Genomic DNA, 12,378 nt, shown 5'->3' with positions numbered 1-12,378 from the left:
TGGAAAAGTACCATTTGAATCAAATACGACTCACATATATTCGTCAAATGATGCTTTTTCAAAGAATGCAAGGAAGTATCAAAGTTCGCATTTTGTTTACAATGGATCATATCATTTCTAATGCTAGAAACTTTGTTGTAAGGTAACAGAGATAGCACGTTAAAAAAGCATCTTAATTGTAATTTCACTAAACTATCCATTAATTGAGAAAATCTTTTAACTTTGCAGTTATCCTCCTTACAATCGAAATTTCTATTTTATAATTAAATCAGGTCAAGTACAATCCTGTTTAGATAAAGAGGACAAACATTTGACATTCCCTACATATTTGCTATTGTCCTCATCTGTTTAAATGGGTAGTATTCCTGTTTAAACAAAAAAAAAATAGATATCCCCATTTTAAAGAGGAATTTATGTTTTAACGGGTGATAAGTGATGGCTAGAAGTTTTAAACAATCAAACATGCTCATATAAATAGTACAAAATGTCTTGTTTGTGTCGGTCAAATCCTTGTGATCTCTCACAGCCTTCCCCCCTCCCACTTATTTCTTGTGAGAGGTCATCACAAATAAGAATTTGTGTTGGTAAGTTAAGGTTGAGTATGATTTATCAATTCCAACACAAGCATCTTTTCATGATTATCCATTTTCTCTGATTATCTACTGGTTCTTGCTCAAACATTAGACTAGGAATACGGTTGAAGACATCACTGAATTAGCGACAAACTTTCATTGTGTTTCTTTTGCTTATGTTCCTAGAATTTGTAATAAAGTCGCTCATAGGTTAGCTAAGTGTTCTATTCAATTGTAGAACCCTTTAACCCGATTGTCAAAAAAAAAAGAATCACGATCGAACCTCACATATCGGTCCCTATATGAGAACAAGTGGAGTGTCCTAGATCATTTATTTAGAAAGCAAAGCAGGTAGGGATTTACTTTATCCCGACAAATCATCATTTTTTTGTATTTCTTCTGAGAAATGGACCTATCAACAGAAAATAATATCCAATACATTGCCCATGTGATTAATATCCCTATTACACTCACTCGAAATAAAGAGCCATCGAAGGCGACTTGCAGTCGCATTCGCTTGCCTGGGAATTGCTAGCCGCCTGCAGAAGTACTACACAATAGGAGAACCACACAATTTAGTGATTATTCTGCGCTACAAATGAAAAGTATGTTCCATCTATAAATGAGTAAATGGATTTACAAGGTTATTTACAGGTCGGGTTAATAAGTTAGGATTTAGGATGACCAATTGACCATCCGTAGGTTGGCAATAAATTCTAGCTATGATCAAGTGATCGTAGATAAAGTGCTCTTATTATCTCTCTCTCCTTGCCTTCTTTGGAAAAAGCTTGAAGGGAAGAGGGAACGCGTGCTCCAGAGACAGACGCCCTTTAAATGTACACTTTTCCACCAATTAGGACAACTATGACTAATCTAAAGTGTCTCTCGGCTGGCTAGAATCCTCCTTCGCTTATATACGTACTTAAGCGTTGGATGGATCTTGTTCGATCCAACGGTCACTGTCTTCTTTTTCAACGCTTCAGGTTTCCTCTTTCTCTTATAAAATATTCTGAAACTTCTGCGTTCATTCTTCAAGCAATTTTCCTGCAGCCAAAAGGAATTATGTACGAGGACAGGAAAAGTTCTGAAGACCTGCTTCATGGATATGATTGGCAAAATTTGTCCAGGAAAAGTTCTCTATTACTAGATCCGCATAACGAATTTCAGAAGATATCCAATAGCCATAAGATACAAACTATATGACTTCATCTAACAAAAGATACTCTTTCCGTTCAGACACCATAACTAGACCTTGTAAGATTAACCCGCTCCGACCTGTATCTGAACAAGCAAACCAGAATATGACCCAAACCGAGCCAACCCAGATTTTGCTGTCCCTTACCTCTAAATGATCGATTATAAGTTTTTACTTTATAACATATCCGAATACGAAATGACCCGAAACAACAACCCATCCCGGTCTGAGTGCCAAAATACCCAAAATGACGAACCATACGGGACAATATTGACTCATTTGCCGGCCTTAAGCAAAAAAGCATATCCTCCCTCCCCTCTCACCCACCGCTTGTAAATTGATGGTGTGTAATAGTAATGTCGTAATTTGCATTTCCAAAGTTGGCTCAAAAACATGTAATTACTGACTGAGATAGCCCAAAGGAATATTAAACTTCCTATTTAGACAGGGAGAGTATTATTCAAGGGAAAATCGTCACCAATGTATTAAACAGAAAGCGTTCTGTATTGAAAATTTCTACAATGTGCTATCTCGGAATCACTGCTAAAGCACCAAGATTGCGGTAAATCATTTATAGACCAGGTAGATGACACACAGAACAAAGCATAAAGTGTGAAGAAAGTGAAAAAAAGGAAAAAGCTGAATTTTTGACGCTTTGAAGAAATTATTCATGAAGGAATAGTCCGGAATTATCTTAAGGTAATTCTGGTCTTGGTCTAATCACCCACACACGTTTCAAAACAAATTGAGTAAATAACAAGCAGAAACCAAAGAACCATAAAACTCAGTTTCAATTACCTGTGATGGCTGTGAGCATTCCTGTTGAACCCTGTCCAGCTTCATAGATTCTTGAGGAGAATCTACATAGCAAACACATGTGAACAAGTAGCCGAGTAACATAACTCTTCTCATGTATAAGTGACATTTTTATCAATAGACAGAAAGAAAAGCAAACAAACCTTTGCAGTCGATCACAGACTTGGAATTTGGCAACTCCCTATCTAAGCAGTTCTTTCTAAAGATAGCCTGTGTGATAGATCTACTAATTCTTCTTGACGTATCAAGTTGCTGCTCGCCGCATTTGTTGGAAGAATTTGTTGCGCAATCATTGGCATTTATACTTTCAGGAGTACACGGGCCAGCCTTATCCGAAACTAGGGGTAAGAAGTCAATAATGAATGACTGAACGCAATAACTAGAACACATCAAGGCCCAGGCTATTACCTTCAAATGATTTTCTGAGAATTTTCTGAAACAATGTAGTTCCTTGGAAAAGAACAAATGGATATCCTAGTAATTCTCTCCGAACATAATCTGGCATTTCCATGAAACCAAACGTCGAAACCCAGGTCTCACTTAGCGTGGCTATACCTGGTAGGACCAGTCTTTCAACGCCCAGCGCAACAAGCATCTGAAAAGGAAGAAAATGGATGTTTGCCATTTAACAGAGGAAAACCACGGTAATAGAAATGTTAATTGGGTGACAAAATTTGCAATTTATAAGAGGGTTTGAGGGACTTCTGTAACCCTAACTGATAAAATAACTCAAGCAAGCATCTCCGACAAAGTAACGAACTATCTAGGTAGTAGGTAGCACCAAAACGGACACGACATGGACACGTGATACGGCATCCCATAAAATTTAGGACACGGAACACGTTATTTAAATTTAACAAAATATACTCCCTCCAATATCCTAATATCTTCCCTTTTGTTTTGAGCACAAAAATTAAGAAAAACAATAAAGAATGAATAAAGTAGTGTAGGTTGTAAAGTTTATAGGAGAGAGAAAATAAAAAAAATGAGTAATGAATAAAAAATGAATAAAGTGCCGAAAGTGTTGATTTTTTAGGAGAGAGAAAATAATAAAGAATAAATAAAACTTACCAAAAAAGAAAAAAGGGAAGATAATCAAACTAGTTTGAAAAAGGAAAGTGAGAAGATAATAAGAAAGGGTGGTGCTCATTCATGGACAGGTTTTACTCTTTCATGGACGGAAATGACCATTTTACATTTTTACCCCTTTTATTTCAACTCCCAAATATACCATTTTCTTTCACTTCATCAAATCCTCTCAAATTACTCCCTCCAACTATCACCAATACAGCCACCACCACCACCACCACCACCGTACAACCACCAACCCTCTACCGTAAAGATCGGAGTCTGCACGTCCAGTCACTTTCTGGCCAGACCCGCCCACTGCACCACCAGACCTTCCTCTGCAAGTCCTTCCCGTGCACCACCAGCCTCCCCACCCCGCACTTCCGTTCTCTTACTTGGCCACCACCTGCCACTAGCAACGTCCTACTCCAACTGGACCGGCTGTCCTCAGAACACCCACACAACCACCGTCATACACGCGATGCTGTCCCATCATTGCCTCCCCACACGCCACAACCACCACTCCCCCTCGCCTACCACTCCAGATGGCCGTCACACGCCGGATCTGCTACATCAGAACTTCGACCCCTCCCTTACCCCCCCCCCCCCCCCCAACCCCACCTGCCGCACCTACCCTAGCCATCCCGACCACCACATCTTGCGTGAAACCCTAATTGAAAATTTAGGGTAATTGGATATTTGGATTTGTAATTAGTTCATTTTGGTACAGCTATTTGATGTATTGTTGACGAAATTACAATCATTACTTGTTTAATGTATGAATTAAGTGAATAATTGATGAATTTGGTATGATTTTGATTAATTTGTTACATGAATAGAAAAATAAAAGAGAATAGAGGATTCTCTTTCTTATTTTCTAAAAGGGTATGCAATGGAAAACTAATGGAAAAAAGTCCACGAAAGAGTAAAAGATGTCCATGAATGAGCAACTACGATAAGAAATTGGAGAGAGTATATTTTATAGTTATAAATAACGTATGATTTTATTTTTGTAATGCATTCGGTATTAAATTTAAATAAGTGAAGGTAAAATTTGACCTTGACTATAACTAATTCTCATTTCCCACCCAAACCCATCTTCTAATCAAACTCTTTCGACATCTCATTCCTCATCTAAACTATAACATATTTAGGCATGTGTCTGACGAGTGTCGGTTCCGACACGGGACGACTGGAGTGTCCGTGCTACCTAGCAAACTACTATGGGGCCTATGTCTAATGTAGACTCAATGCCTAATTATCAAATCACTCTAAGGCAGAAATAAAACTGACGGTGCTCAAAGGAATTACCTTTTCTAGCTCATGTAGAAGCAGCCGGCACATTCCCTGGCGGCGATACTTGAAAGGCGTAGCTATTAGCGGCATCTCGGCAACCTTTTGACCATGGATTCTGAATGCAATGTAAAGCACCAAAATGAAATGTCACACATCTATTGAAACTCAGAACCTAAAGGAAGGCAAGAAGCACCTAAAGGGATAACCTGATGGTAGCAGCACAAACAACTTCGTCACCATTTACCAAAGCCATTACATAGAATCCATGAAAGTCCAACCTCCTGAACTTGGACCTATAAGCAAGAAAGGAAGTCATAAGACGATGAATTGTCTCGTTTAACTAAATAGATGCTGACAGCTTGACCTAAAATGCAATAGTGCATGAGATCTTTAGGCAATCAGACTAAACTATTATAAAATCTAGTAACGTGAATTAATATAGTTGCATCCACATGTCCATTCAGGAATCCGTATTTCCTATTGACCATGTAGTGAATAACATGTCAAATTGTCAGCCAAAAAACATGAGCCTAGAAGCAAAAAATGCATTAGTAGTATACAATGCATACATGTTAGTCAACTGAATAAAAAGGGGGATGACATCTTTTATGCAAGTCTCTCTTTCAAGTTAGAAAGAGAGTAAAAATCTCAAAGGTGACAACAAAAAGTCACCTTGTGACATCCTGCTCTTCTTGAAGACAATAAAAAAGTAAGTGAAGGTACCAACAAGCAGCCATAAAACAAAATATACATATAGCCATTGAAATGTATAACAGCATAGTGTTGCCCCATGTTTAAAGATTAAACTGCTAAAAACTAAAAAGAAATGGTGTGGGCATCCAAACACCAACGATTTCCTTGAAAACCATGGCCTTAGTTCTTATATGCTGTTTGTATTGGTTTCAATAGATGTGAGTTTATCTCTTGGTGATGATGTAATATGTAAAACTTCTAATTATGGTAAAATATTTCACATTTCACCAAAAAAAAAAACTAAAAAGAACCTTAATATGCAATATCCAATGTAAAACGAAAATTCACATCGTAAAGCTAATGAGGCATGGAACATCATACCAAATCAGTTCAATCAAACAATGAAAATAAACATAATGGAAAAGTTTAGAAACCAGCCAAGAGAAGTTAGCCAAAAGAAATCCTAATATAGAGAGGAGGAAACAGAAAGTAACAAGGAGGTTGAAAAGATGTCTTCATTTAGAACACACTCTCCACGAAGACAATTTAGAAACAGCGAGTGCAAGACAAGTCTGCTCGCCACCTTTAGAAATCTTGGAAAATGTAGAACCTAGAAAAGTATCAAGAAAAATGAAACAAAGAAGTCTCACCCGGAATTATAAACAATATCTGCAACAAGATCTCTGCCAGTATGGGGCTCTATTATGGGTTGGAAGCATTCATGGAAAACGTTCAAAACCTGAGACACCTGAATGAGAGGATGAACCCGCTCATTGTACACATTACAATCATTTCTTCTTGATCTTGTTATGGACCAGGTCAAGCCTTCCACAGAAGTAGGATTAGAAATTCGTAGGAGTTGATGGAGTCGAGCACATATCTAGCAAAATAAGACAAAATGCTACTAATAAAGTAGGGGTAGAGAAAAAAACAATATATACTCATCATGTTATGAATGTATATAACTACAAATGTAAGGTATCTATCTAGTCTGAGATTCTGAGTAAATAGTCAATAAGCCACAAAACCAGTAATGTAGTAATGATTTGGCATTTACTAGTACTCACCAAGTCACCATACATTCATACATAAGACATACAAATAATGAAATAACCATTAAAACAATTATATTTCACTTTATCTATTTGTGTGGTTGTGCAACCAAAAATTGTACTCCCTCCATTCAACTCCACCCTACCACTTTCTATTTTGTACAATATTCACAAGCGAGCATTCAATTTCAATTTTCTCTCAATACATAAGTGAAAATATATTCATGTGGAATCTTGTTTCATTCGTCTTTAGGAGTACATTAAAAATATCTAGCTTTTATAATTTTTGCAAATACATAGCTAACGATATTTACCGCATAAAACACGCCTTGGCAAACATGAAAAAGCATAGTGGTAGTGTGGAGTTGAATGGAGCGAGTAGTATTTAAGTGCGCAAATCAATTTCAGGCGGAAAGAAAATACCTCAAAACAGTTTTTGCTGCAAAACCTAATGTCTTCTGATACAGTTATCCCTGCCTGATCTAGGCAAGCGAAATGATCTAATAAAAAGGTAAGAATTAATACATAAAAGAAAGTGATCTAATACCAATATAGACAGGACAGTCAAAGATAACACACATTGGTGGCTGCACTGATAACACACATCAGAAAATAGTTGATCATCGCTTGCATAATCTTTCAAGCCACATAAACCACACGTACAAGATGGACAAAGCACTTCTCCATTTGTCATCTCCTGAAATGACTCACAAAGCAATAATTCTTGTTAGGGTCAATTAAGAATTTGTATAATTGTATCTTATTCAAAACTGCTAAATAACTAACACTTAAGATAACCAAAGTAAAACCGACATGTCGAGTAAACTTTGCATGTAAAGATAGTTGTTAATCTTCAGAGTAAGAAAAGGATTGTCATGCAATGTGCAGAAAAAGAGTATACTACTAAGGCCTGACGAAGACAAGAGAGATGATACTTCACCAGCTTCAATAAGAGCTCAGCAATAGCTTACACACACCCTGACTTATAATCATCATTCTCTCACATAGAGCTAAATTTGAAAGCTGAAAATGTTAAAATCTTCAGCTAACCAAACCACCAACATCATTACTCAAGTATCCTTCAATCTCTCACCTATGACGGGTAAAAAGGACGGACATCACAGCCTTACCTGATCATGGGGTTATTTCGAACGGCCCAAACTGAGAATCGTCTCCAAAATTGCATAAATCGACTACTACGACGACATATACGGAAACCAAGTATACATCTTCCAGCAGTTTGTGCCTAGGACACTAGAAAACTTATTTGAAGACAGAGGAAATATGAACTGTAGAATGACAAAAGAAAATAAAAGGAACCATCAAACTCACGCTTTTAATAACAAACATCACCTTAGGGTCAACGCAAGAAAAATGGTACGAAGACATGCAAATGTCACAATGAAGAAGATTATCTCCATATTGACAGATGAAACAAACAGAGTCGCGAAATCTTCTTCTTTGAGCCTTCTGTTTATCAGGAATACATAAAGCATCTTCAGATACGAGCTCGTGACAAGAATCTGTAGCAGGCAGTGTACTTTCACATTGACTGCTGAACACACAGTCTTCTTTCCGTGATGATTTTGGATCCTCCATGATTTCTGACAATGTCGGCTTCAGTTTATCCTCCTCCCTCTTTCTTGACAATATCTTCTTAATTCTCAAAGGACTTCTCTTATTTCTGATACTGCGTCTAGAGGTTCTCCTTCTTCTTCCTTGTCTAAGAATAGAATATGTCACTGTAAAGCCTACCTTCTTTTGTGTTTGTATCAGCCTTTTTCTTCTACCAACTGATTTATAGTCTAATACTTGGGATGATACACGATCATGCATCTGCCTCAATCTTTTGGAGCCATCACATGTTTGTCTGTCTGCCTGTTGACTAATAATTTTTGAAGGTTTTGGCTTCCTTGGTGTCAAACTGTTTTCAACAATGTGCCACTTTCGTTTAAACTGATTTTTGACTGGTGTCTTTGAATTATTTATGTAACAGCAAGGGCTTTTAGTATGCAGATTACGGTTTTGAGCCGTCCTTCCGTGATGTTCACGGTTTTCTAGAGCGGAATCACTAATATGAGCACAGCACACACTTGCAATCTGATCATATTCTCCCCCCGCATCAGCTTTTGGAGATTCAGTGATTATGCAACTATCTTCAGCCGTAGAATGACTCTTCCTACACTGAAAACTAGCTAAGTGACAATCATTAGTGGCAGCAGAAATTGGGGGATCCTCTGCATCACTCATACACATACGCCTTGTTCTAACAGCAAGGCTAACTTCTTTATCCTTTCTTATCCGCATAGATCTAGTGAGAACAGACACATTCAAATAACTTCCCCTCTTAGACCTGCGACCACTTTTTTTTTTCACACGTCTACGAGAACCAGTAGGAGAATCAAGAGATTTCGTTCTAGGTTTGGTTGTAATATCACAAATAACTTCCCTGAAGTATTCCTTCCAGACACAATATGCACCACAAGTCCACTCTGAAATCATTTTCTGATACCCATAATGAACTTTCAAGCGGGACCAGACACGCTTAATAAGTTGTAATAATTTATCATCTTTATCATCTTTCTTGTGCTCCCTGGCCAGATTTACTAACAGCCAGGTACCCCGTTCTCTCCAGCTACCTGAAAATTCATCCCATTCAAGGGTCACACGTATGTCACTCAATTTGAACATTCGTTCATCGCCCTCGTCAGGGAAATAAACACGGCGGTCTTGGGCACCCTCATCGTAGTCAACAATTACACCTTCCCACCAAGCTTCCTTAAACAAAACATCAACACAGACTCCAAAATTCAACCCTAAATTAATGGAACAAGGTTCTGAATGTGGCGGTACAGGTCTGATACGGCCACGATAGTTAGATTTGAAACAAGGACGCTGGTAAAGACCCTCAATTGCCCCAGTGACAGGTATCGATTCAACCAACTTGGAGCTGCCTGATTCACACAATAACTCATCGTACCTAACATCGCGGCAAGAATCTGAAACACCAACAACTACCCCAGAGTGCCATGACCCTCTCAGCCCTTCCTCCAGTTGGCGTACCTATGAACCAAGCATCAACATATTCATTAGCAGCTCAACACATCTGACATATGAGGTCCACGAACGGAAACTGTGATTCAAGTACCCTAATCATTTAGATGGATCATTAACACACAAAGAGGACACTGAAACTTCGATGCACAAAAAGAGAATTTGCTAGATAATTTTCTAGCATGTATGTACCACAAAAGAACATCGGCATTTAAACAACTGAATAAACTAGCAAACATATACTAGAAATTTAGAATTCGAACAATTTAACAAGCATCTAATAAAACTACCCCAATGAGATATCCAAAATCAGAAGGAAAGTGAGCTTTACTTAAAATCACATGCACTTCAAACTTTCTCATCTATTCATGGATCTACACCTCTACATGATCATGTGGCTAGCAAAGGTTATAGTGCTATACTAAAAATCACATCACCCAATAGTACCCTATCCTTACTCAAACGGGAATCCATTCATGGTTTAAGAACTCGTCCGATACATCTCGTATTGCCCAAGATATATAGTTATCAAAGGCCGCCAATCCAAGATATCGCGAGATTAGCAAACGGGAGGACCGCCTCAAGAACAAGTCCACAGCACCATACCATGACTGATACCCCAACTAAAACCATGAGTTTAGTCTATCTACTACGGAGTAACTATGAAAAAGAGCCCAAATACAGCAGATGAAAATATACGCAATATAAATAACTTCACTAGATTGACTGATAATTCCAATGCATGCAGATTAAGTTCCATTATCTAACTCAAATTCCCGACAAAAATCAGATTAACTGATCCATTGAATTCTGATTTCATAAAAAAAATACTGTGCATTATATAGCCACATCACGGAGCCAAACTAAGCTACATTGCCGTAATGGCGATACTGAATTGTGCAGAACAAAAATTGCAGCAAAATTTTCAATCGAACAAGTAAATTAACACAAAATTACAAGCTAAAACCGTTGAAATTAACCTCACCGGTATTCATTACTTGATTTCAATCAAATCAATTTCACAATAAACTAAACCTAATTCAATCGATCAATTAATCAAACAAAAAAATTTCAAAACAATTGATTAACGAACAAAAGAAATAGGGCAAAAAAGAATGACGAAAGGAACCTCGACTTTCTGGCGATGAAGAAGCTTGCGAGCATTAATCATGGAGAGAGCGTGATTAAGAGCGTGTATCAATGGCGGAAGAATTGAAAATCGGGGGAAAATTGGGGGAAATTGGGGGAAATTTTGAGAAGAGACAGTGTGTTCAAATTAACGCTTTCTGACTTTATGTTGGAAGATCTGGACGGATTATTTTACTACATTCTCAATCGTTTTTAGGTATACGGTCTACCTGCCTCAAAACCCGATTCAAATGACCCAAACTTTAATTTGTTGAACTTGAATAGGAGAGTTTGAAATAAATGTGCGTAATTGATAGTCGGTTTATAGAGGATATACTATTGTACTCCGTATTAACTTTGTAAGTAAAAATTGTTTTATTCCAGTTGGTCTCTCTTCAAACGGGTAATTTTGGTATCTCTTAATTCTAGTTGAACTTCGTAATAGTATGATTTGAAAAGTTATCAACTCCAGTTGATAACTCTTTAGACGGGCTATTTTGGTAGTAGTATGATTTGAAAATACTTCAGTCTCTCTCAATTGCAGTTGTTTTAATTCCAGTTAAAACTTGGTAGTAGTATGATTTGAAAAGTTATCAACTTGAGTTTCCAGTTGGTCTCTCTTCAGACGGGCTATTTTGATCTGAAATATTAAGACGGAATTTTGTAAACATTTTACAGCTAAATGTGAACACTATTGAAAAACAAGTTATCGTAATAGTGGCTATATCATTGCGGTTACATTTGACCATAAAATGATCACATATGTTCGTAGTGAAATGTTGTGCGGAAACGCGAATACCTTCTGTTGGATCTCTGCTACACAGGCATCTAATGTTCGCTTTGGACGAAGTGCTCACGGATCTACTCTTAGACTCATTCCCAAAAGATCTCGTATATTATTATATTTTTGTGGCACTTAAAAGATGATCTTTCATTTTTACACTTTCGATGCAGGGGACATGAGTTTGCACCTTAATAATGAAATATGAAATGCGTATACATGGGACTTGGGAGCTAGGTAGCACCAAACGGACATGAACACAACACGGACACGTGATACATCATCTCATGAAATTTAGGACACGGGACACGCTATTTAAATTTAATAAAATATACTCCCTCCAAGTTTTTTCAATCTTCCCTATTTCCCTTTTGAGACTATTTTTCTATCTTCCCCTTTCCTTTTTTGATACACTTTTATTAATTCTTTATTCATCCTCTCTCCTAAAAAGTCAACAACTTTCACAACTTTATTAATTATTTATTCATTTTTTATTCTTTATTATTTTCTCTCTCCACAACTCACGCTACTTTATCCATTTTTTATTGTTTTCCTTATTTTTGGTGCAAAATGCAAAGGGGAAGACTCAAAACACTTGGAAGGAGTATATTTTATGGTAATAAATAACGTATGATCTTAGTTTTGTAATGTATTTTATATTAAATTTAAATATTTAAGGGTCAAATTTGACCTTGACTATAACTAATTCTCATTTCCCACCCA

At 37.2% G+C, this 12,378-nt stretch overlaps 1 protein-coding gene across 4 annotated transcripts; it reads right to left on the bottom strand.

The window, feature by feature from the left end:
• Window positions 1-1,171: 1,171 nt before the first annotated feature.
• On the bottom strand, window positions 1,172-11,295 carry LOC141647370 (uncharacterized). 4 transcript variants are annotated; one of them, XR_012545730.1, is made up of 11 exons: window positions 10,876-11,113; window positions 8,025-9,755; window positions 7,272-7,389; window positions 7,116-7,192; window positions 6,291-6,520; window positions 5,154-5,240; window positions 4,963-5,062; window positions 2,992-3,178; window positions 2,727-2,910; window positions 2,566-2,627; window positions 1,172-1,616 (listed from the first exon to the last, which is right to left on the bottom strand). XR_012545730.1 is itself a non-coding variant. In XM_074455514.1 (11 exons), the coding sequence occupies exons 1-11, from the start codon at window positions 10,915-10,917 to the stop codon at window positions 1,446-1,448; spliced, it is 2,979 nt and encodes a 992-aa protein (XP_074311615.1). In that variant the 5' UTR covers window positions 10,918-11,295; the 3' UTR covers window positions 1,172-1,445. The 4 variants fall into 4 exon arrangements, 2 of the variants coding, with proteins under 2 accessions (XP_074311615.1, XP_074311614.1); XR_012545731.1 differs by having other exon boundaries at window positions 8,046-9,755; XM_074455514.1 differs by having other exon boundaries at window positions 2,727-2,921; window positions 8,046-9,755; window positions 10,876-11,295.
• Window positions 11,296-12,378: the final 1,083 nt, after the last annotated feature.

This window comes from Silene latifolia, chromosome 3 (assembly GCF_048544455.1).
Source record: "Silene latifolia isolate original U9 population chromosome 3, ASM4854445v1, whole genome shotgun sequence".
Lineage (NCBI taxonomy): Eukaryota > Viridiplantae > Streptophyta > Magnoliopsida > Caryophyllales > Caryophyllaceae > Silene > Silene latifolia.
The sequence above is the reverse complement of the archived record's forward strand: the minus strand, read 5'-3'. Positions and strand labels throughout refer to the sequence as shown.